We start from the raw sequence: 26,998 nt of genomic DNA, 5'->3' as shown, positions 1-26,998 counted from the left end.
GTTGCTTTGCGCCCTCTTAGGGCGCTAACGGGAGGTGCAAAGCAACCGAATTTTCCCCCCAAAGATCCCCAAATTACAACTGGGGCTGAGATGGGAACCTTCTGGATCGGAGAGTAGAAATGGGGTGACCCGGTTAGGTCTTGCCATTATCTGGTGGAGTGGTGTGAACTGATCTTCGGCCAATTCCCCTCTCCCTTACTTCAATGGGACATATCTGAAGGAGTTCCTGGACTACTCTGGCAATTCTGTTTGTTCTGCCCTATATGCACACAAACAAAACCGCTAATAATAAGGTTTGTGATATAATATGGACATAAAAATATTACACATTTCACAATAACATGATTAAACTTAACTATAAAAGTGCATTTTATGTCTAGGTACCTTCATTAAGGTTTTATTCAAAGGCTTCTGTTTCTCTGAAAAACTTAGGGTTGGAGTTGATATTCTCCCCAGAGCAATCACTTGGACAGATGAAGAGGGGTGACAATTACACCTGCGCCTGCAATTCCCAAAGTGGGTGCAATGCGGACAATCCCTCAACATGCACAAGTATAATTTTAACTGTTAATTTTTTTTTTTATTCGTTTATGAGATGTGGGCGTCACTGGCAAGGCCAGCATTTATTGCCCATCCCGAGTTGCCCTTGAGAAGGTGATGATGAGCCGCCTTCTTGAACCGCTGCAGTCCGTGTGGTGAAAGTACTCCCACAGTGCTATTAGGGAGGGAGTTCCAGGATTTTGACCCAGTGACGATGAAGGATCGGCGATATACTTCTAAGTCAGGATGGTGTGTGACTTGGAGGGGAACTTGAAGGTGGTGGTGTTCCCATGCGCCTGCTGCCCTTGTCCTTCTAGGTGGAAGAGGTCGTGGGTTTGGGAGGAGCTGCCGAAGAAGCCTTGGTGAGTTGCTGCAGTGCATCTTGTAGATGGTACACACTGCAGCCACGGTACGCCAGTGGTGGAGGGAGTGAATGCTTAAGGTGGTGGATGGGGTGCCAATCAAGCGGGCTGCTTTGTCCTGGCTGGTGTCGAGCTTCTTGAGTGTTGTTGGAGCTGCACTCATCCAGGCAAGTGGGGAGTATTCCATCACAGTCCTGACTTGTGCCTAATAGATGATGGAAATCTGTGCAACAACTCGAAACATGGGGCAGAAATTGGATATCGTTACACCTGTCTTTTGGATGAAAAATTAAGGTTGGGGAGACCAATTTGGTGTTGCGATCTCTCGTGCCCCATCTCCTCCAGAAGTGTGCCAGCTGCCAAGTGGAAAGCTGGTGACCTCCAAGAGTGCAGGGCACCTGCCTGAAACAGGAGTTAGGTGCCTTGAAAATGCAAATCAATGTCCTAATGCCATTTTTAGGACCCCAATGCAAAGTTGACCATCAACTGGGCACATATGTTGATATATCAATTGGGAATGAGAAACACCACAGATTTGCTGATATACTATATGGGGGTGAATATACATGGGGATGCACCTGCTTATCTGCTGTAACTTCAGCAAAAGATCAGCAGAATCCCCAGGAAAAAAGGTGTTGCTTTCAGTGTTCTGGTGTTTCTTTTAGAATAGCAACTCAGAACAAACTGGAACGTTGTCTGCATGGCACAGCAGAGCCTGCTTAATCCTGTGGGGACTTTATGCACTGGGCGAGGAGTACAAGAAACACAGATTAAGCATTGTCTGGCAGTAGGCTGTCGGCTTAAACAAACATTCCTTCCTGTGCCTCTTCTAAAATGAGCATTCCGCATAGGACCCTGAATGCAGGACTCTATTAAAGGATATTGTACTATATACAGAGTATTCCTTGTAACCTTCAGTGAAATGAAAGCCAGTATCATGCCAGTTCAAATCATATGGTAAACAGCACATGATTTGAATTGGTTTGACTGCAGAAGCTTGCAGACCATCACTGCCTATGACACTCCTCAGCAGCAAAAGATAATGCAAAGTGGAATAAACGGGACTACAAATTACAATCATATATAAGAATCAATGAATAGGAGAGGAGTCAGCATTGCAGTGTTTTAAACATGCCTCGGTGATCTGGGTTTGAATCCAGTCTGCACTGATGGATGAAAATCTCTCTGTCAAGTATAATGGACCAATAACAAATGTATTGGGTCACAATATAAAATTGTTTATAATTCAACATAAATCAGCACTAAATTGCCAATTTACTCCCCGAGGAACTATAAAAATAGCTGACATAGGAAATAGAAGAAATTGCACTTTACTGGGGTGAAGACACTTTTTACAGCAGAGTAGAGGGTGCTGTACTCTGCCTCTGGCTGTTCTGTATCTGTATCTGGGAGCATTTAACGCTGAATTCCATGCTAAAATTAAGAAACCTTTTCGCTCCTGGAACTAACATCCCTCACCTTGATAAATACAAATGTCATCAAAGATAATAAAGTTTAAAAGCAGACATGACTGATGAACCCATCAAAATGTTGTCTTGTAACACATGCCAGCCTGTGCACTTGTAATATTTATACCGTAGATATCACATACTGATAAACTCAGGTTTCTGCCTTATTTCAGTCTTCAAAGCCGCATGAAATTTCTTCCAGCATGTTTCCATTCACTGCGACAAGTTTTCCTCAATAGTTCTATGAAACCTCATCAGACAATAGCTATATATATATTTAATATAGCTACTGCAGCCCCCCCCTTCCAAGTGTTGAATCATTTTTGAATCTCCCATTTTGCAGGTCCTTGTCACCCGAGACACAAAAGGAGAACCTGACTGCTGGCTGAAACACAATCACACGCCAACTGTGAATTGCGTACAATGTTATAAAGTTAACTGCAGCCACAGGTGTACTTGCAAATCTGTTGACTTAATTTCTGTGATTATGCTCACATTTTGTTATATACGCAGTTGGTGCTACAGTTAGATGGCACTGGCGAGCTCAATGCTGGCTTTGAAATTACTACGATACTGATTTTAGAGTGGGTGGTCACATTTTGAGAGTAATAAGCTCTAGTACTACCACTCAGTTCTGATTACAAGCATGTATGATTTAACTCAATTGCCATGTACTGACAGCTAGTATGAGTCTGGCATTGTATCTATCAAATATACCAAATACTCAGAATAAGTGACGCACCACACAGATTAGTCCTGCGTGGAATTTGAATATTAGGTTACATTCGGTTAAATCTCTTGCGCTGTATATTGATTTAGCTTACTGTCTGCAACTTGTACTATATACGAGCTTCCAAGTCTCTACATATCTTCCCTACACTTTACTCATCTATTATCTTCATGCAGTCTGTATCTTAAAGGTGTTTAGATTGGCTTGTAGTGTAGAAGTCAATCTAAATGATTTAATTTGAGCTGTACTGTGCAGTTGAATTGAACTGTGTGGTGATATTGGAAGTTTAGAATGTTTTTGCTGAATTTCCTGTAAAATAAAATGTCATGTGATTTGCAGATTAAATGTAACTTTGTCATACGATTGCTAAAATAATGTTAAAAAGACATCTAGCTCATTTATTACTTTGTATTACAGATCTACACCAAAAACTTAGCATTTAATATACTGGCTTTCCATTGCTGTTATTCTTGGTTCATTTCTCAATTCCGGCTGCTATTTGAATTTCAAGTGATATGACAAAAAGGGGGAAAAGAAGCTAAATAATAAAACAATTATAAAAGAATGCTTACTCTAAAGAGTCAATGAGCTTCTTTGGCTCTACGGGTGGAGGGTAGATGACTTCTTCTACGTGGTTCCGGTTGCAGTTTGCATAAGCAGTGGAGATGTGGATGAAGGCTTCAAGCTTCTGCATCTGTCGGGCCAGCACCAGAAGCTGCTGTGTGGCCACCACATTCAGCTGCAGGGCATGTCTGTGCAGGGCAAGAGCAAAGGAAAATAGGATCATGGAGTGGGAAAACCAATCCCTGGATGAGGTAAATGAATGCACAAGCAGATAGCACAAAAGACAACATTTTATCTTCCTGTGATTACATGGGGCTCTTAACACACAGCACTATCTCCACTCATTAAAAGGATGTCATTATAAACACAGGTAGCTGGACTTGTCAAACCAAGGAGAGGCTGAAAGAAAGAGATGGAACTCTGAAACTGCCAACCTATCCTCAATTTGGCAAAATAGTACACATTGGAAACATTTGTGATTATGGGCAGTCCCAGTGGCATCAATAGGCAGCACTGCACAGTAGAAAGATGCAAGCTCAATTCTCCCACTCCATTGGGTATGTGATTTCAATTGCACTGCAATGAGGTGCCACCAGCCAGGGGTTTGACCTGGCTACCTGTGGGATAAAACACTGGGGCGAGGGCTGTCACTGGAATGCTGCCATGTGCCTTTTTAATAGCTAGCTGAAGAACGGCATTAGTAGAAGCCTGGGAGCAGGTCACACACTTGCTGCTCTCTCTCTGCAGGAGGTTCATGGCCTGGAAAAACTTGAATGGAAAGAAATAGGAGGAAAAGTTGGTTTTACACCATCACAGAACAAAAATATGGTGATCGCCAGCTCCCTATGGGCCTGAAGCGATTGGTGCATTCCTTAATGCAGGATTGGAGTATGCTTCAAATTCAAAATCTAGTTCATGCTGAGTTTTGTTTTAATCATATTCTCTAACAGAGGGTCCATGAAGTATTCTGCAATGATAATTTATTAGGAAAATAATTGGAAAGTTTTTTTTCCAAACAATTTTAGAAGTATAATTTTCAGTGAAATGATACATCGATTGCTACACTTTGTTACGCTTTAGAATTGGTCTTAGAAATTTCACAATGTCCAAAGTGGACAATGTGTGCTCAGTGTCGTGGATGATGATGTCATCAATTACGGTCTATGAAACATATCATGGAGCAAACTTATTTCTAATTTTTTTTTCCATTATCAATCATACTCTAAATATTTAAATGCTACTATTAGATATAAAAGATTGCCTGCAAATTGGCCATTGGAAAGATTAAGCTGTTAAATATTTGCATTTAGCCTGCACCAGAGTTAGGGGAAGAAGTGTGTGAGGGCAACAAATTAAAGCAACTAAATTATTGCTATGGTTACAAACAGTCCAGAACCAGCAACAACCTCTGAAAATAATTATATAAAGTCAGTTATCTATACCAATAATCGTTAAACAGGAAAACTAGAACTTTGTGAAAACTTTTTTTGCCTTTCCTATCTGGGTGCAAAGATTACACAAGGGACATACTTTAAAGGCTCGTCGAAACGTATGGTGGCTGCACAGTGGAAGACTACGTTAATGCAGGAGAGCAGACGTTCGGTGTCCTCTGAGCTGATGGCCAGATTAGGCTGCATCAGCTCACTGCCGATAGGAATAATCTTTTTCTGGAAGTCTTCTCTCACCCTATCAAACAGCTGCAATGAAAAAAAGATTTAAAACATTTGTTACATTCTTAAATCTTTCACTGCAATCTTGCTTCACTCAGTCAACTGTGACAATATACTGAACTCCTCTTAAAGTGTACAGGTGATTCTTACCCATAATTTTTTTTATTATCCAGTAGGTTATGAGCATTTGGAATTTTGGCTTCGGAACTCTGAAATTTGACTGATTTAAAGCAAAACTATTATGGTTGGAGTTATACTGCACTCTTTGTGAATACACATTCCTGGAGGGGTTCTTACACCTCGGGGTATTAGTGCACTCAAGTTGTCTTCTGAGCTGGACTGCCATTTTTGCATTATGTATATCCAAAACCACTTTGTATCAATCAGAAAGTGAAGTATAACTGCACCCTATGTTAATCAACACTGGTTCAGTTTTCCAAAACAACGTTTGGTTCACCAGGCACTGAAAAACACGAATCTTTAACCATCCAAAAGTCAAAGAACCAGCTCTCACTTAGAAGGACTTAAAAAAGAAATAAAACTCTAGAAGGAGCACCTTGAATAGAAGATACGCCCCCTAGACTTTCTTGCCCTTTAAGCGACAATGTCTTTAAATATTGATGTTTCATATTTATACTGTACTAAACAGCTTGTTCAGGTCACTTACATTGTATACAGCTCCCATTATGTTATTTTGGGAGATGCAAAAGCAGAGATTACTATTTTAGACGTTAACTGCAGTGAACACTTAGCAACTGATTTTTAAAATAGTCAAGCCAGCAGTGAAAGCCACCAACCAGTCTTTCAATGAGCTAAAGAAGCCTGCCAAATCTGAATCTCTGTTGATCACAGCTGCTCCAAACAGTACTCCTGGAATCCAAGCTTCCAAAGGGACAATCAGAACCACGGACCAGCGTCAGAATTAGCTGTGGTATGTAGCCTTGCTGAACCTTATTACAAAGGGGACTCAAGTACAGTACTTTCTGATGGCTAGCCCACTCTTGAACTGATCAGAACACAATGTTCTGCCAACATCTTAACACTCCCTGTGACTAGTAAATTCACATAGTTCTTCTAAATGAGTCTCCGACTCATCACAGGGACAGGTGTCAGGAAAACCTTTCAGACTTACTGAATGCGTTCAACTCCAGACAAAAGTGGAGTGAGGTCATCTTCAAATGAGTGGAAAGGGCAATATAGAAGATCACACATGAACTACAGAACCAGTAAAATTAGTTTAGCCACATGAGACAAATGGAAAGACAGAAAAACCAAAGTAACTCCAATGCAATTACAATACTGATACAGAGAGAGTGTGAAGTTGAATTAGGAAATATTATAACATCCTTTCTTCCATTGGTAACTTTGGGTTGGATGGTCACTCTCTACCCACTTCCTCTGAAAATCTTAGGACTACAGAAAAGAGGGAGAGACCCAAAGAAACGTTCTTTGCCCCTTTTTCCTGATCTCTGTGCTTGGTAAATGGGTGCTTTCCAGGAAAATTGGGTCTGGTCAGCACACAAGCACAAGACAACAGACAAAAGGGGGTCAATTTTGGGTCAGCAGAGCCCATACCCGCGGTGAAGAAGCGGCTGCAATTTTGAGGCCCCGGCCTCATTGGCATCAAGCTGGTGACCTGCAGGGCATCAAACAGGCAGCTCAGTCAATACTGGGTTGCCCCGGCTGGCAGGAAGATACGTGCGGTGGTGGGGGTGTCGCGATCATGGTGGGGGTGGGCCAATAGCAGCATAGTCCAAATTATTTATGTGGAGCCCGGAGGAGCACTCCTGGCCCCCCAAAAATAATTTCACACTTACGTTTGCTGGGCCTCCTTGACACTATTGCCCGTGGTACTTATCGGAGCGAGAAAGCGCACACTTCAACCTAAAATGGCAATCGTGGTCTTAGGACTCTGATCTGCAAATTGAAAAGGGTCTTCTGCCTGAAACAGACAAAAACGCTTTGGGGCCCCAGTGGTAGGCCTCATTCAAAATGGCACCAGGCGCATTATTGAGGTTAATGGAGAAGCAAGACTAAGGACCCCATTTTTAGGTTGTTAACCCCCCTCCCCAGTTAGCACTAGGTGCAACAAGTTAAAATCGCCCCCCAAAAACTGTAGAATGTAGCCAAACAAAGCAACACAAGTTGTAGTGCATGAACTATTGAACAGGAATACTAATTCTTAAGTGAAATACACTGATTTTATTCCAGTTTGACCTGATGTCACGTTGTGCTTGAAGTTTCCTTTTATTCACGACGTTACAATAATAATGTTTAATATCTATTGAACTGTATTGTTTGCTTCATTAATTACAGTACTGAAAATATACTCAAATGCACTACATTGTGTGGTACTGAGTACTGAGTAATGCAGATCAACCTTACAGCTGGCCTTAGGGTCTCTGAATTAAGAATGGAAGAAAATCATCCAGGATTCTGACTGCTAGTCATTTTAGAAAATATCGGGGGAGAATTTCCATGGGGTTCCCCCTACTTTGGCTGAAACCCTGGAGAAACATCATTAACAGCCATTTATAGCCATTTGTGACATTTCTTTAGGAGTTCCAGCAATCTCCCACTGGAGAAACTGCTGTCAGGATCTGGCTTGGCTATGATGATTCTCACAGTCAAGCAGTTAACAGCAACTTGCATTTATATAACACCTTTTAGTCCATCAATAGTTACTGCTCATGCTCATATGGCAAATGGCCACACGGTCAAAGTACTGTAGACCAGTGCCACCCATGGAGCTGAACCCAGCATGAATCATTGCCAAGGCTACTTATTTGTGTTATTCTTTACAGAAAAATGAATGGAATCACAGAACGCTTTCAGTAAAAATCCTGAAATGTGACTTATTCAGTCATCAGAAACCCCCTAACAGCCCCCTTCATTGCCTTCAGTAAAGAAAGGTTAATGGGAGAAAATCATTGAGGGGGGAGACTATTCGAAATTAACTTTTCTCTCACCAAAAAATGTTTCTTCCAGCTTTAACCTGGACAGTCACCACTCCTTCACACTCAGAGTTAGTTTCTAATTTTATTACTGTTAGATTAAGTTTGATTTCCCAATCCCTGTACCTTTTACAATAGTTTGTTTATACGGGAGAAAAGATGTTTCCCATTTTCACACATCTCAAATTCTAAAATAGAATAGGAGAAAGTTACCTTTTAAAAAATAAACTGCATTTTTTAATATTGGCAAAGTACTGGTTAGTGATGTATGATGGGCTGCAACAGGCAACAAGATGAGATGCAACAAAGACAGGAGCAATGATTAGCCAAAGAGAGAAACACACTGTTGTCCCTTACAAGCTAATGAACAGCTCTGTTTTCCCTTCACTAACTGCAGAAAGTAACTGCACCTCAGCAAATTGGTGAGTGGAATTTTCTAACTCAGGTTCACAGAATGCTATGCAGCTGCAAAATATTGATTGAAGCAACATCAACCACAGATAACATTGCAAATCTGAGGCCTCAGTTCCTAATTGGAATTGAATGTGCACATACATACAATATGCTCTGAATTAGCCAACCTGTCACTAATTGGCCTGTATTATGCACTTTCACTTGGCCACCTCCCAATACTGTCTTCGCCCCCTGCCTCTGGTAACAACAGGTGGAGAACATTAGTGCGCTTCTGTGTTGCTAAAATTCAACTAGTTAGTGAACTGTCATCCTACCAGGTCTTGCGAAATCTCAGTTGGGGTCATTAGCACTCAGTGGGGAAGCTTGTGGCAAAAGGTACTAAGATTTTGGGAGATTGCTCTGGTGCAATATTAAAAAGCCTCTCAGTCATTTTCGCTGTGCTTATTTTCTCATTAATAAAAACCCCTGGAGAGATGTATTGCAAATAGCAATGGTAGAAGGACAAAGAGTTTTAAATATCAGCTGTACATCTACCTGGTTAGAAAGAACATGCTGCAAATATGAAATATAAATGCAGTAAAATACACAGCATGTCTATCAGCATCAGAAAAGACAAGTCCATTTTTCAGCTAGGTACCCTTCATCTGATGAAAGAAATAGTAATGAATCTTTTCTCTTCTCATCTACATTGATGACCAAGGTAATTTAGGATTAGTAAGAGAGAGCCCGGTAGCCAATTTGATTGTGGCAGTGGTCTGTGGACACTTTTGAAAACTGAAATCTATAAGGTTGCAGAATAAATATTGCTTGTTTTCACTGTGAGCGTGTTCTCAGACCACTCTGAATGTCACAGTGCTCATCTTAAAGGAGTGTGAATACTGGCCAACTTTCTTTTCTTGGAAGGGAGAAAAAACAGAAGAGCTGTGCAGTATTTTGATCACAAAAACAGCAGCTATGTGTTGACTCCATTTGTATCATCACATTGTAAGTTTGCCATACATTTTTCCTGAAGGTTGTGCCCCTTTAAATAATGGAAGTTGAATGGAGCCTAACTTCTTAAGAGAAAGTCTTATCATTTAGCAGACAGAGCATCACTCAATATCCTTAACTGCAGGAATAGTTCAGTGTCAACAGCTTGAGCTAATTATAAATCTCGGATTGCTAAAAACTCAGCCAGTTCACTGTGATTCTTGGTCAGTATGCTAGTCTGGCTGAGTATGCAGGTTCAGTAAATGAAATCTATAAATGAATTGTTTTCTATTTCCATTTATTTAATTGAATGTGGATTCAAGTGGTCCCAGGAGGTAATCCCGTAAAAATGGCGTATTGCCTGTAGATGAAGGTTAACCTGGTACTTTCCTTACAAACAGATGCTGATTTCTTCCCTCTGTCTTAGTCAAGTTCTTTGTCAACATACTGAAGTTTCTAAAATCATCCATTAAAATGCTTGAAGAATTTAAAGTGTATTGCAAACTCCCTGAATACTTGCAACACAACAATGCATCGAAGCAAAGAGAATGCAAAAGTAAATATGGAAGGTGCATCCATTTGGGAGTTTTTGCATGCAGCAATATCTATGTCAATTATATTCCAAATACTCCCTTTGTCAATCAAAATTGAACTCGCCCAAGAGTTCATTTCCAATTCATACTTTACCACTCCTTAAGAACATAAGAACATAAGAAATAGGAGCAGGAGTAGGCCAATCGGCCCCTCGAGCCTGCTCCGCCATTCAATAAGATCATGGCTGATCTGATCCTAACCGCCAATCTACTATCACAGAACCATCTCCTGAATCTAACAGAATTAGACACACAAAATAGCAGCAGGATCAGGCTACACGGCCCCTGGGCCCGCTCCGCTACCCACAGGGCCATGACCGATCCGAACCTGGACTCATGTCCAAATTCCTGCCCGCTCCCCGTAACCCTTAATTCCCTTTACTTCTAGGAAACTGTCTATTTCTGTTTTAAATTTATGTAATGATGTAGCATCTACAGCTTTTTGGGGCAGCATATTCCATGGACCTACCACCCTCTGACCGAAGTAGTTCCTCCTCATCTCAGTTTTGAAAGAGCAGCCCCTTATTCTAAGTCTATGCCCCCTAGTTCTAGTTTCACCCATCATCGGGAACATCCTCCCCGCATCCACCCGATCCAACCCCTTCACAATCTTATATGTTTCAATAAGATCGCCTCTCATTCTTCTGAACTCCAATGAGTAGAGTCCCAATCTACTCAACCTCTCCTCATATGTCCATCCCCTCATCCCCGGGATTAACCGAGTGAACCTTCTTTGTACTGACTCGAGAGCAAGTATGTCTTTTCTTAAGTATGGACACCAAAACTGTATGCAGTATTCCAGGTGCGGTCTCACCAATACCTTGTACAACTGAAGCAATACCTCCCTATTTTTATATTCTATCCCCCTAGCAATGAAAGCCAACATTCCATTGGCCTTCTTAATCACTTGCTGCACCTGCATACTAACCTTTTGAGTTTCGTGCACCAGGACCCCCAGATCCCTTTGTACTCCAGTACTTTCCAGTTTCTTGCCATTAAGATAATAACTTGCTCTACGATTTTTCCTGCCAAACTGCATAACCTCACACTTTCCAGTATTGTATTCCATCTGCCAAATCTCTGCCCACTTATTTAGCCTGTCTATGTCCCCTTGCAGGTTTTTTATGTCCTCCTCACTCACTACTTTCCCTCCCATCTTAGTATCATCTGCAAACTTTGATATGTTACACTCGGTCCCCTCCTCCAAATCATTAATATAGATTGTAAAGAGTTGGGGACCCAGCACTGACCCCTGCGGAACACCACTAGTTACTGATTGCCAGTCTGAGAATGAACCATTTATCCCAACTCTCTGCCTTCTGTTAGATAGCCAATCCTCTATCCATGCCAGAATATTACCCCCAATCCCGTGATTTTTTATCTTAAGCAATAATCTTTTGTGTGGCACCTTGTCAAATGCCTTTTGGAAGTCTAAATACACTACGTCCACTGGTTCCCCTTTATCCACCCTATATGTTACTTCCTCAAAGAACTCCAGCAAATTTGTCAAACATGACTTCCCCTTCATAAAACCATGCTGACTTTGTCCTATTAAATTATGATTATCCAAATGTCCTGTTACTGTCTCCTTAATAATGGACTCCAAAATTTTACCTACCACAGATGTTAGGCTAACCGGTCTATAGTTTCCAGCCTTCTGTCTACTGCCCTTTTTAAATAAGGGTGTTACATTAGCAGTTTTCCAGTCTGCCGGGACCTTTGCAGAGTCCAGGGAGTTTTGGAATATTATTACCAATGCATCCACAATCCCTACCGCCACTTCCCTCAAGACCCTAGGATGTAAGCCATCAGGTCCAGGTGATTTATCCGCCTTGAGTCCCATTATTTTACCGAGTACCACTTCCTTAGTGATTTTGATCGTGTTTAGCTCCTCCCCCCCATAGCCCCCTGTTTGTCCAGTGTTGGGATATTCTTAGTGTCTTCTACTCTAAAGACTGATATAAAATATTCATTCAGTGTTTTTGCCATCCCCATATTTCCCACCATTAATTTCCCGGTCCCATCCTCCAAGGGACCAACATTTACTTTAGCCACCCTTTTTCTTTTTATATAACTATAAAAACTCTTACTATCTGTTTTTATATTTTTTGCTCATTTACTTTCATAATCTATCTTCCCTTTCTTAATCAATCTTTTTGTTATTTTTTGCTGTCTTTTAAAGTTTTCCCAATCCTCTATCCTCCCACTAGATTTGGCTACCTTATATGCCCTTGTTTTTAGTCGAATACTATCCTTAATTTCTTTACTTAGCCACGGATGGCTGTCTTTTCTTTTACACCCTTTTCTTCTCAGTGGAATATATATTTTTTGGAAGTTGTAAAATAACTCCTTAAATGTACACCACTGATCATGTATCGTCTTACCCTTTAATCTATTTTCCCAATCCACTCTACTCAATTCCACTCTCATACCTTCATAGTCTCCTTTATTCAAGCTTAGCACGCTTGTTTGAGATCCAACCTTCTCACCCTCTAATTGAATATGGAATTCAACCATGTTATGGTCACTCATTCCAAGGGGATCCTTTACTAGGCCATTTTTAATCAATCCTGTCTCGTTACACAGGACCAGATCTAAGGTTGCTTGCCCCCTGGTCGGTTCAGTTACATACTGCTCAAGAAACCCATCCCTGATACACTCAATGAACTCATCCTCAAGGCAGCCCTGCCCAATTTGATTTGTCCAATTAATATGATAGTTAAAATCCCCCATAATTATAGATGTTCCCTTATTACAAGCCTCAACTATTTCCTGATTGATACTCCGTCCAACAGAGTTGCAACTGTTCGTAGGCCTATAGACTACGCCCACTAGTGTTTTTTTCCCCTTATTATTCCTTACCTCCACCCAAACTGTTTCATTATCCTGATCATTTGACCCAATATCATTTCTCTGTATTACAGTGATTCCTTCCTTTATTAACATAGCCACCCCACCTCCCCTTCCTTCCTGCCTGTCCTTCCTGATCATTAAATAACCTGGTATGTTTAATTCCCAGGCATTGTCACCCTGCAGCCATGTTTCTGTAATGGCCACAAGATCATACCCATATGTAGTTATTTGTGCCATTAACTCGTCTATTTTGTTACGAATGCTACGTGCATTCAGATAGAGAACTTTCAAATATGTTTTGTGACACTTAGTTCCTGCTTTTGCCCTTTTTATTACTTTACCTTTTACTCCATACCTTCTGCCCCTTCCTGACATGCTCTGGTTTTTAATATCCCCACTGCTACCTTCTCTGTTGTCATTTTTATTATTTGCTCTCTAGGAACCTCCCCCCCACTAGTTAGTTTAAAGCCCTCTCTACAGCCCTAGTTATATGATCCGCCAGGACTCTAGTCCCAGCACTGGCCAAGTGAAGCCCGTCCCAACGGAACAGCTCCCTCCTGCCCCAGTACTGGTGCCAGTGTCCCAGGATGCAAAACCCATTTCTCCCACACCAGTCTTTGAGCCACGCATTTAACTCTCTAATTTTATTTGTCCCAGCCAAATTCGCTCATGGCTCAGGTAATAATCATTATTACCCTTGAGGTTCTGTTTTTTAATTTGACCCCTAGCTGCTCATACTCCTTTAACAGAACCGGCTTCTTAGTCCTATCTACGTCGTTTGTACCAACATGGACCACGACAACTGGATCCACCCCCTCTCACTGCAAGTTTCTTTCCAGCCCAGAGGAGATGTCCTTAACCCTGGCACCGGGTAGGCAACACAGCCTTCGGGACTCTCGCTCTCGGCTGCAGAGAACTCTATCTATCCCCCTAATAATACTATCCCCTACCACTACAACATTTCTATTTACTCCCCCCTCTTGAATGGCCCCCCGTTCCACGGTGCTGTGGCCAGGTTGCTCATCCTCCCTGCAGTCGCTGCTCCTGTCCCCACAGGGAGTAAGAACCTCGAACCTGTTGGACAAGAGCAAGGGCTGCGGCTCCTCAGCTCTACCTCCTGGATCCCCGTACCTGCCTCACTCGTAGTCACACCGTCCTGTCCCTGACCATGGGCTACATCTGAATTAATTAACTTCATAGGTGTGACCACCTCCTGATACACAGAGTCCAGGTACTTCTCCCCCTCCCTGATGTGTCGCAGTGTCTGAAGCTCAGACTCCAGCTCATCAACACGGAGCTGGAGTTCCTGTAGCAGCAGACACTTGTCACAGGCGTAATCACCGTGAGCCTCAATGGGGTTCACCGGCTCCCACATCTCGCAACAGTAACACATCACCTGCTCCATTCTATGTAATTAATTAAATTTGTTATTGTTAGTTATGGACACCCTCTGCCCGATTTTAGATGCTAGTATCCCCTTTAATTAACTAGATTTAAATTAAATCAATCCCTCTAGTTACACCAGTTAAATGGTTTACCAACAGTCACTCTGCACCAGAAAGGCCTTATTAACTGCAACCCACAGAGTTAAAGTTCGAAAAGAGCACCTAACACCCCACTTACCCTAACTCACACTTACCCAAACTCACAGCATGCTTTGATGACTCGCACTCAGTGCTTGCTAGCACTTTTTACAGTCTTTTTATACTATTTGTTTGTTTACAGCCAAATGAGTCACCCCTGCTGATTGGTTAGAAAACTGGTTTCCACTGCCTGCTGTGCCAATTTACTCCTGCTGCAGTGTAACCTTGTTTTACTCTTCTAGAGGTAGTGATTCATGCTGGAATAAGATTCCACAGGTGCTGACAAACCTCTAGTACGTTGCCTAAGTGGCCATTCTTCACATTGAGCTCAGAGCCTGAAAATAATTAATAAATTATTCAGCTGTGGCATGGGACAGGGACACCACAGCGGGGCTGGATCCTATCATTATCTGGTGATCACACACACTTTCAGCAAGACTCACTGGATAGCGTGCAGACACAGGAAGCCTGGCTGATTCACCTTCTCTGCAACTCGGGCACTGGATTCATATCTTCAGTTGCCACTTTCATCAGTCCCTCTCCACCTGACGGCTATATGTTAACAAGCAGTAACATGCAGCGAAAAATCGCTGGGGTTTGAAACTTACAGAAAAACTGTGATTAAAATTGCTTTTTTTCCTAGGAACAATGACAGTAAAATATCAAGTGTGATTTGTTGATGATATAACTCAAAGCAAAGAGTGCAGAGTCATCAGACAATGAGAAAAAGTATCCTGCCGACATGACAGAAAGCATAAATATACTTCTGTTTTAGTCACAGGTGTTCACTGGAAGTAGGCTATAAAAATCCTTTTTTGTGCATGTAAACACAATGGAGTGGGTGTGAGGCAATCTCAGAACATAGCTAGTTCACTGAATCAGTCACACAGTCATCACACCTGGATCATGGTAAGATTAGTTTGATCGAACAGACCAGGACAATTTTAAGCCCCTTGTTGACCCTGCACATTTTTACTTAGCAGTCCTGATATTTGAGCTGACCACCAAAAACTTGAGAGGAGAGTATTTTATAAGCAGACCCAACACAGCAACACTGCTGACAACTGACCTTGAGTGGCAGAGAGCCAGAGTTGGTTAGTGGAGCTCTTCGCCAGGCATAGGAAAAGCACACTGTTCCAATCGAAAGCAGTGAAGCTCAACAAAGCCACAAGCACTGAAAAATCATACAAAGCACAATAAACATTCACAAATGAAATATTGATTTTTACTTCACAAGTGCTCTTTATCTTCACCGCATGTGAAATAAAAATCTATATGTCCTGTCTCTTACGTTACTTTGTTATCCGTGTATAAATTTAAAGAGACAAGAAATATGATCAGTTTTATGATTCAATTTTAAAATAACATCTTTACAGTATTTACATTTTCCCTCCATTCCTGAAGCATCACTCATCTATCAGGCAATTTAATCCAAGGCTTCAGCCAATGCTGCTGGAGTCAACTGCAAGGAGGGACACGAGGGTGGTGCATGGTGACTCTTGTGCATTCCCCCTCCTTTGCCCCACTACCTTCAGCCACCTACATCCCATGCTCTGGAATTCCCTCTGCCTCTCCACCTCTGTCTCCTCCTTTAAGACCCTTCTTAAAACCCACCTTTTTGACCAAGCTTTTGGTCACTCCTCCTAATATCTCCTTCACTGGCATGGCATGGCTTTTTTTGATTGTACCTCTGTGAAGCCATTTTTCTACATTAAAGGCACAATATAAACGCAAGTTCACTGCAAGCCATTTTTTTCTCAGAAGTTCAGTTACCTATGAGCGCTTGTTGTGGCAAACATCAAACTGAGGCTACAGGAAAAACCCAGTGACACTGATCTGACAGACTAAATGTACTCGCCATAGCACTGGACGTCGACATGGTCCAAAGTTTGATAGTTATTCGGCAAATGAATTAACTGCAGGACTCTCTAGAGCATTTATCTCTTAGAGTTACTTTCTTCTGTAAATAAACTGTTATAGGGACACCACCTTTAGCAAAATTGTTTGGGAAGCTGTTTTTCATTTGTTTACAGCACAATGATGTAAGCTGCTCAACTGCATGGTTACGGTACATGGCTCTTTGACCCTCCTACCATACATGCCGGCAAATGAGCCCCCTCATTTTTATTGGGTGCACGACTGCTTTAAAGGGGCTGCACGACCCATTTGCAGTTTCGTGCATGCGTGAAATTTAACATCGGAAAAGCCGGTCCCGGGCTGTGCTTGGAGGGAATGTTGATGCCGGCTGTCCACTTTTTAAGATGCAGAAAGAAAAGAACTTGCATTTATATAGTACCTTTCACAACCTCAAGACATCATGGCCAATGAAGTACTTCTGAATTACAGGGCTGAATTTTAAGTTCGCGACGTGCTGGGAGCGGGGGAGGGGTTCTGGTAGCATGCGGGAAACCCGAAAGTAAGTGCAGCGCGTCCGTCACAGTGGCTTTGCAGCCACTGCATTAGCATATGATTTCCGAGTTTCCCAACCAATTAGCATCAGTGGACAACCCACATGACGTGATTTCAACTCCAGTATTTAAAGGGGCACTCCAAACAGGCAAAAATTTGGAGTTGGGAGTCAAAAAGCAGTGCCAGAATGGAATCCATTTGTCGCTGCGCCTCATTTCAGTGACGCCTCCCTGGATGTGCTGCCGAGGGCTATGAGGACCTAGAGGGATATACTATTCCATAGCGAAGGGAGGAAGAAGCCGGCTGGGGCACCAAGAAGGCTTGGTTTGAGGTGGCACTGAGGTCAGGAGCAGGAGCGTGGTGCCACACTTGCAGAGAGACCAGAGGAGTCCGTCTCAAGCATGAGTGGCATGATGTCACAGGCCTTTGCGATGATATCTTCTTCCATGGAAAGAGTGGCCACCTGCATAGAGCATCAAACGCGGCACTCACACAGGGCCTTCACCAATGGCTCGCACACCTCAAATAGGATGAATGATACCCTAGCCTTGGTCATTCATTGCCCCACTGATCTGCAGCAAAGTGTTCTCCAGCTCTTTGCTAGCAGTGAAGTGCGGCTGGGCCATGAGAGGGATGATGGTGAACATAAGAACATAAGAAATAGGAGCAGGAGTAGGCCAATCGGCCGCTCGAGCCTGCTCCGCCATTCAATAAGATCATGGCTGATCTGATCCTAACCGCCAATCCACTATCACAGAACCATCTCCTGAATCTAACAGAATTAGACACACGAAATAGGAGCAGGATCAGGCTACACGGCCCCTGGGCCCGCTCCGCTACCCACAGGGCCATGACCGATCCGAACCTAGACTCATGTCCAAATTCCTGCCTGCTCCCCGTAACCCTTAATTCCCTTTACTTCTAGGAAACTGTCTATTTCTGTTTTAAATTTATGTAATGATGTAGCATCTACAGCTTTTTGGGGCAGCATATTCCATGGGCCTACCACCCTCTGAGTGAAGTAGTTCCTCCTCATCTCAGTTTTGAAAGAGCAGCCCCTTATTCTAAGACTATGCCCCCTAGTTCTAGTTTCACCCATCATCGGGAACATCCTCCCCGCATCCACCCGATCCAACCCCTTCACAATCTTATATGTTTCAATAAGATCGCCTCTCATTCTTCTGAACTCCAATGAGTAGAGTCCCAATCTACTCAACCTCTCCTCATATGTCCATCCCCTCATCCCCGGGATTAACCGAGTGAACCTTCTTTGTACTGACTCGAGAGCAAGTATGTCCTTTCTTAAGTATGGACACCAAAACTGTACGCAGTATTCCAGGTGCGGTCTCACCAATACCTTGTACAACTGAAGCAATACCTCCCTATTTTTATATTCTATCCCCCTAGCAATGAAAGCCAACATTCTGTTGGCCTTCTTAATCACTTGCTGCACCTGCATACTAACCTTTTGAGTTTCGTGCACCAGGACCCCCAGATCCCTTTGTACTTCAGTACTTTCCAGTTTCTTGCCATTAAGATAATAACTTGCTCTACGATTTTTCCTGCCAAAGTGCATAACCTCACACTTTCCAGTATTGTATTCCATCTGCCAAATCTCTGCCCACCTACTCAGCCTGTCTATGTCCCCTTGCAGGTTTTTTATGTCCTCTTCACTCACTACTTTCCCTCCCATCTTAGCATCATCTGCAAACTTTGATATGTTACACTCAGTCCCCTCCTCCAAATCGTTAATATAGATTGTAAAGAGTTGGGGACCCAGCACTGACCCCTGCGGAACACCACTAGTTACTGATTGCCAGTCTGAGAATGAACCATTTATCCCAACTCTCTGCCTTCTGTTAGATAGCCAATCCTCCATCCGTGCAAGAATGTTACCCCCAATCCCGTGATTTTTTATCTTAAGCAATAATCTTTTGTGTGGCACCTTGTCAAATGCCTTTTGGAAGTCTAAATACACTACGTCCACTGGTTCCCCTTTATCCACCCTATATGTTACTTCCTCAAAGAACTCCAGCAAATTTGTCAAACATGACTTCCCCTTCATAAAACCATGCTGACTTTGTCCTATTAAATTATGATTGTCCAAATGTCCTGTTACTGTCTCCTTAATAATGGACTCCAAAATTTTACCTACCACAGATGTTAGGCTAACCGGTCTATAGTTTCCAGCCTTCTGTCTACTGCCCTTTTTAAATAAGGGTGTTACATTAGCAGTTTTCCAGTCTGCCGGGACCTTTGCCGAGTCCAGGGAGTTATGGAAAATTATTACCAATGCATCCACAATCCCTACCGTCACTTCCCTCAAGACCCTAGGATGTAAGCCATCAGGTCCAGGTGATTTATCCGCCTTGAGTCCCATTATTTTCAAAGTACCACTTCCTTAGTGATTTTGATCGTGTTTAGCTCCTCCCCCACTTTAGCCCCCTGTTTGTCCAGTGTTGGGATATTCTTAGTGTCTTCTACTCTAAAGACTGATATAAAATATTCATTCAGTGTTTTTGCCATCTCCATATTTCCCACCATTAATTTCCCGGTCTCATCCTCTAAGGGACCAACATTTACTTTAGCCACCCTTTTTCTTTTTATATAACTATAAAAACTCTTACTATCTGTTTTTATATTTTTTGCTCATTTACTTTCATAATCTATCTTCCCTTTCTTAATCAATCTTTTTGTTATTTTTTGCTGTCTTTTAAAGTTTTCCCAATCCTCTATCCTCCCACTAGATTTGGCTGCTTTATATGCCCTTGTTTTTAGTCGAATACTATCCTTAATTTCTTTACTTAGCCACGGATGGCTGTCTTTTCTTTTACACCCTTTTCTTCTCAGTGGAATATATATTTTTTGGAAGTTGTAAAATAACTCCTTAAATGTACACCACTGATCATGTATCGTCTTACCCTTTAATCTATTTTCCCAATCCACTCTACTCAATTCCGCTCTCATACCTTCATAGTCTCCTTTATTCAAGATTAGCACGCTTATTTGAGATCCAACCTTCTCACCCTCTAATTGAATATGGAATTCAACCATGTTATGGTCACTCATTCCAAGGGGATCCTTTACTAGGACATTTTTAATTAATCCTGTCTCGTTACACAGGACCAGATCTAAGGTTGCTTGCCCCCTGGTCGGTTCAGTTACATACTGCTCAAGAAACCCATCCCTAATACACTCAATGAACTCATCCTCAAGGCAGCCCTGCCCAATTTGATTTGTCCAATTAATATGATAGTTAAAATCCCCCATAATTATAGATGTTCCCTTATTACAAGCCTCAACTATTTCCTGATTGATACTCCTTCCAACAGAGTTGCAACTGTTCGGAGGCCTATAGACTACGCCCACTACTGTTTTTTTCCCCTTATTATTCCTTACCTCCACCCAAACTGTTTCATTTCCTGATCTTTTGACCCAATATCATTTCTCTGTATTACAGTGATTCCTTCCTTTATTAACATAGCCACCCCACCTCCCCTTCCTTCCTGCCTGTCCTTCCTGATCATTAAATAACCTGGTATGTTTAATTCCCAGGCATTGTCACCCTGCAGCCATGTTTCTGTAATGGCCACAAGATCATACCCATATGTAGTTATTTGTGCCATTAACTCGTCTATTTTGTTACGAATGCTACGTGCATTCAGATAGAGAACTTTCAAATATGTTTTGTGACACTTAGTTCCTGCTTTTGCCCTTTTTATTACTTTACCTTTTACTCCATACCTTCTGCCCCTTCCTGACATGCTCTGGTTTATAATTTCCCCACTGCTACCTAAGTCTATGACCTTCTCTGTTGTCATTTTTATTATTTGCTCTCTAGGAACCTCCCCCCCACTAGTTAGTTTAAAGCCCTCTCTACAGCCCTAGTTATATGATCCGCCAGGACTCTAGTCCCAGCACTGGCCAAGTGAAGCCCGTCCCAACGGAACAGCTCCCTCCTGCCCCAGTACTGGTGCCAGTGTCCCAGGAAGCAAAACCCATTTCTCCCACACCAGTCTTTGAGCCACGCATTTAACTCTCTAATTTTATTTGTCCTAGCCAAATTCGCTCGTGGCTCAGGTAATAATCCAGAGATAATTACCCTTGTGGTTCTGCTTTTTAATTTGGCCCCTAGCTGCTCAAACTCCCTCAGCAGAACCTCCTTCCTTGTCCTATCTATGTCGTTGGTACCAACATGGACCACGACAACTGGATCCTCCCCCTCCCACTCTAAGTTTCTCTCCAGTCCAGAGGAGATGTCCTTAACCCTGGCACCGGGCAGGCAACACAGCCTTCGAGACTCTCGCTCTCGGCTGCAAAGAACTCTATCTATCCCCCTAATGATACTATCCCCTACCACTACAACATTCCTTTTAACTCCCCCCACTTGAATGGCCCCCTGCTCCACGGTGCTGTGGCCAGGTTGCTCATCCTCCCCGCAGTCCCTGTTCCCATCCTCACAGGGAGTAAGAGCCTCGAACCTGTTGGACAAGTGCAAGGGCTGCGGCTCCTCCAACACTACCTCCTGGATCCCCGTACCTGCCTCACTTCTAGCCACACCATCCTGACCCTGGCCACGGACTACATCTGAATTAATTAATCTAATTGGTGTGAATACCTCGTGATACACAGAGTCCAGGTAACTCTCCCCCTCCCTGATGTGTCTCAGTGTTTGAAGCTCGGACTCCAGCTCTTCAACACGGAGCTGGAATTCCTCGAGCAGCCAACACTTACTGCAAATGTGATCACCGTGAGCATCAATGGTGTCCACCAGCTCCCACATATTGCAGCAGCAACACATCACCTGATCTCCCATTCTATGTAATTAATTAAATTTATTAATATTATTCTTTAATACCCTCTGCCCCGATTCTAGATGGTGAATATCACACCTTAGAAACTATAAACCAAAGAGATTTAAGCTTAAAAAGGGAGAAATACTTACCACCCAAATCACTTACCCGCTTTCTGGTGACGTCACACTTGGATTACTTTTTACCTCTCTCCTTCCCTCCGAGTTCCCAGACTGGAGACTGGTAGGCCTTACCTGGTCTCTGGGGCCTTTTATAGCCCCGCTCTGCCGTTCGAGATTCCGCCGACGCTGTGAGGCCTTACCTGGTCTCTGGGGCTTTTACAGCGCCGCTCTGTCGCTCGAGATTCCCGCCAACGCTGTGAGGCCTTACCTGGTCTCTGGGGCCTTTTATAGCCCCGCTCTGCCGTTCGAGATTCCCGCCGACGCTGTGAGGCCTTACCTGGTCTCTGGGGCTTTTATAGCCCCGCTCTGCCGTTCGAGATTCCCGCCGACGCTGTGAGGGGACATGGAAGTGGGGACTCGGCTCAAAGCGCTCCCACTTCTCACCCGTTGCCATAGGTCAGCAATTAATGAGGCCCTGCACCTGTGGGAAGCCAGCCAGAGCCGCAAACCCGAGCGCCCAGTCATTCTGACTGGCTTCATCGCAGGTGAAGTTCATATAATTGCTGACCCTGGCAAACAAGCCTGTCTTATGCATTTGTGTGCCGCCTACTGCGAGATCCTGCAAATGTCTCCGGCAGAGCACTGGAAGGATCCAGAGGTAAAATAGTTGAGGGCGGTGGCGACTCTGACAGCCACTGGTAAAGCATGGCCACCAGGTTCAGCTGGTAGCAGGTCTTGTTCCAGCAGACTGTAAATGTCTGCCACCACCTGACACGACACCCTTTGCCTCCTGAGACACTAGTGTTCCGACATGTCGAGGAAGCTTATCCTATGCCTGTAGACCCTGATGTAAAAAGACTACTGAGCACTTGGTTTGAGTATAAAACAAGGCTTTAATCAACTGTTTCAAAACCATGAGATTTCTAGTTACATCACTAGTTCCTGGTTACAGAAACATCCTGAGCAAGCTGGGCCCACACCCGAGTATTTATACTCCTTGGACGGCGCCACCAGCTGGCCGCCCAGTGTTACTTCATGAGTCATGATAAGATTCATGACAGACCCTGTGTGCCAGGTACGGCCTCCTGCGAGCTGCACCTCTCTGCTGATCCCCACTCTCCTGTGGAGCTGCAGGTCTCTGAGCAGTATGGCTGGTGCTGGTGCAGTTCCTGCCGCTGCTGCTGGTCATCTTGGTCCTCACGTGTGATCCAACGTAACACTGCGTAAGCAGCATCCATTCTGATCTGATAGATCACCGCTCCAAGATCAGACCTCTGAACCTCCAAAGTGTGTAAAGTAACCTCTCGGCACAAGTACTGTGAACAAACCCTTTCACACAAGCAGGTAAGAAAGCAGCTGTGAGTGCTGAGTATTTATTGGCATATTTCCCTGTCATGGCTTCAGCCCCCTCAATTGCTGCTGTCTTCTCACCTTGCTTTCACTGGCGAGTTCCAGGAAGCCTGGAAAACCCATGGAGCCAAAGTTAAACGGCAAAACCCACGTTAATATCGCTCTAATTGAGTGATTAACATATTGAAATTGACAACCCGCCTCTCCCGAGGGGGTTGCGTGTACACAGCCTAAAGGGGTGGAGATAAATGCGAAAGTCAGCGGATTGCAGCCGGCTTCCCGATGCACTCGCATTTTTTCTGGATTTCACCCCCACCCGCAACCAAACCCCGGTGCTCACTCACGTTAAAATTCCCCCTCCAGTCACTGTTGTAATGTAGGGAAATGAAGCAACCAATTATCGCACAGCAAGGCCCCTCAAACAACAATGATTTAAATGACCAAAATAGTCTGTTTTAGTGACACTAGTTGAGGGATAATGTTGGTCAGAACACCATGAGCACTCATACGATAGCACGATATGAGCACTCTCCTGCTCTGCTGCCATGGGACCTGAGAGGGCCGATGGGGGCTCAGTCTAATGTCTCCTCCAAAAGATGCAACTATCCCTTAGTACTGCACTGAAGTGGCAGACTAGATTATGTACTAATGTCTCGAGTGGCACTTGAACCACGACCTTCTGACTCTGGAGCACAAGTGCTGCCACTGAACCAAGGCTGAAACCTGAGGTTTTTAAGCTGACAATTTGTGTTTTAACCGTTTTGTCAGATTCTCAGTGTTTTACAAGAGGCATCAGCTTTTTTTTTTACTGGGATTTGAGGGTGTCAGTATCAACCAATCAGATTGGTTGAATTGTAAAGAAAGAACTTGTATTTATATAGAGCCTTTCATGACCTCAGGATGCCCAAAGCGCTTTACCGTCAATGAAGTACTTTTGAAGTGTAGTCACTGTTGTAATGTAAAAAACACAGCAGCCAATTTGTGCACAGCAAGGTCCCACAAACAGCAATGAAATAAATGACCATATAATCTGTTTTAGGTGTTGGTTGAGCCCGGACACCGGGACAACTCTCCTGCTCTTCTTCGAAGAGTGCCATGGCCTGAGGGCGCTCCGCTTCTTCCTTGAACAGAGGCCCGACCAGTCCCCATCCACCACCACCCTCCCCCGCCTGGCTGAACTTGTTCTCACATTGAACAACTTCTCCTTTGACTCCACTCATTTCCTCCAAATCAAAGGTGTTGCTATGGGTACCCGCATGGGTCCTAGCTATGCCTGCCTTTTCGTGGGATATGTGGAACACTCTTTGTTCCAGTCCTACTCGAGTCCCCTCCCTCACCTCTTTTCCGGTACATTGATGACTGTATCGGTGCCGTTTCCTGCTCTCGCCCTGAACTAGACAATTTCATCCACTTTGCCTCCAATTTCCACCCTTCCCTCACCTTCACATGGTCCATCTCCAACTCTTCCCTTCCTCGACTTCTCCGTCTCGATCTCTGGGGATAGGTTATTGACCAACATTCACTACAAGCCCACTGACTCCCACAGCTACCTGGACTACACTTCCTCCCACCCTGCCTCCTCTAAGGACTCTATTCCATTCTCCCAGTTTCTCCGTCTCCGCCGCATCTGCTCCGACGATGCCACCTTCCACACCAGTGCTTCCGACATGTCTTCCTTTTTCCTCAACCGAGGATTCCCCTCTACCGTGGTTGACACGGCCCGCGACCGTGTCCGTTCTATCTCCCGCACTTCTGCCCTCACCTCTGCCCCTCCCTCCCGTAACCACGATAGGATTCCCCTTGTCCTCACCTTTCACCCCACCAGCCTCCACATTCAACGAATCATCCTCCGCCATTTCCGCCACCTCCAAAGTGATCCCACCACCAAACGCACCTTCCCCTCCCCTTTCAGCATTCCGTAGGGACCGCTCCCTCCGAGAGACCCCCAGCACCCCTTCCCCTTCGCCTGGCATCTTCCCGTGCAAACGCAGGAGATGCAACACCTGCCCTTATACCTCCCCCCTTCCCACTGACCAGGGCCCCAAACACCCCTTCCAGGTGAAACAGCGATTTACTTGTACTTTTTGCAATCTAGTATACTGTATTCACTGCTCACGATGTGGTCTCCTCTACATTGGGGAGACCAAACGCAGATTGGGTGACTGCTTTGCGGAACACCTCCGTTCAGTCCGTAATAGGCCAATAGTCCTCGGCCTATTGCATTGTTCCACAGAAGCTCACCGTAAACTCGAGGAACAGCACCTCCTCTTCCGATTAGGCACTTTACAGCCTTCCGGACTCAATATCGAGTTCAACAATTTCAGATCATAACCTCGGCCCCTATTACATTTTTACTTATATTTTTTATCCACACCTTTGTTTTGGCCTCCACCCCCTGCCCACCCACCCCCACTTTCTTTTTTTTTCTCTCTCCCCCACATGGCAGCTGTCTCCCATTCTGCCAGCGCATTTCACACCTAATCTGAGCCATCTTTTGTCTCCACTAGTCCTATCACCATCTTGTCTCGTTTTGAATACCTCTTAATGTCTCTTCTCTTTTGTTCTCTCCCAGCCTGGCCTCTTAATCTATTTCATTTCCTGTGCTTCTTTAGTCTTGACAAAGGGTTAACCTGAAACATTGACTCTATTTTCTCTCCACGGATGTTGCCTGGCCTGCTGAGTTTTTCCAGCATTTTCTGTTGGTATATGGGATCTTTTATGTCCATTTGAGAGAGCAGGTGGGATCTCAGTTTAACGTCTCATCTGAAAGACAGTGCAGCACTCCCTCAGTACTGCACTGAAGTGCCAGCCTAGATTATGTGCTCAAGTCTCTGGAGTGGGACTTGAACCCATTACCTACTGACTCAGAATGCTATCATTGAGCCATGGCCGACATTTTTGTGAGACTAGAGGTTGTTGGAAGCTATCAACTGGACTTTACTTTCTCCTGCTGTTAGTTACGCATGAACTTGAGGCAGAAGTGTTTTCAGGTGAGTTCATGGCTGCAGGTGTGTTTATTTAATGTTTCTCCTCGAAGTTATATATGGCAAATAATGTGCTAAAAAGCATTTTTTGTAAAACGTTTCCTTAAATGAACTTTCTGGAGCGTGCCTAACAGTTGTCTTTTGTGAAGGTTTATTTTCTTCAAAACTAGTTGTAAATGATTTTTGAGGAGTAAGTTTTTTGGTATGAATACACAAACTGCTTTATCTGAGCATTCCTGACACTGCATTTGTAATTATCAGCGTTTGGAAATAAATAGGGATTGGGGTTGGAATGATGATGAGTTGTACTTAATTTAAAGAATTACACTGAGATGGCCAGATTTAGGATTTAACTACAATTAGGTATAATGTTAGGTTGCTTGTGGGAGAGTTGTAGTGCCCTGCTATGTTCTGTAACTTTTGAAGTAGTTTCACCCTTTTGACAGAGGAATGTCACACAAAAATGTTAAACATTCATCAGCTATTGCCACCAATAGTAATTTCTAGCCTCATGTGGTAGAAAATATTTGAAATGCACAACAAAGTGATTAGCATCAAAACAGGTTAATGTCTGGGTGTGACCCTTAATCAGAACTCTGCTCTACAATAGTGACTCACCCATATCCCTCCTGAAGCTAC

General features: G+C 43.6%; 1 protein-coding gene across 6 annotated transcripts in view; it reads right to left on the bottom strand.

Moving 5' to 3' along the window:
* Positions 1-26,998, bottom strand: part of LOC147106210 (fatty acyl-CoA reductase 1) — a 277,164-nt gene that overhangs the window by 107,165 nt on the left and 143,001 nt on the right. For all 6 annotated transcript variants that reach the window (XR_015081386.1, XM_086009104.1, XM_086009101.1 and 3 more), the window contains 2 exons: positions 5,196-5,362; positions 3,674-3,853 (listed from right to left, as the gene is read on the bottom strand). Coding sequence is in view for 5 of the 6 variants with exons in the window: in XM_086009104.1 (XP_085865230.1) it covers positions 3,674-3,853; positions 5,196-5,362 (347 nt within the window). In the remaining variant the exon portion in view is untranslated. The remainder of the gene's footprint in view (positions 1-3,673; positions 3,854-5,195; positions 5,363-26,998) is intronic.

The sequence above is a fragment of the Somniosus microcephalus genome, chromosome 16 (assembly GCF_052327205.1).
Source record: "Somniosus microcephalus isolate GS21.2 chromosome 16, FLI_Smic_1.0, whole genome shotgun sequence".
Taxonomy (NCBI): Eukaryota; Metazoa; Chordata; class Chondrichthyes; order Squaliformes; family Somniosidae; genus Somniosus; species Somniosus microcephalus.
This window is presented reverse-complemented; position numbering and strand designations above follow the sequence as displayed.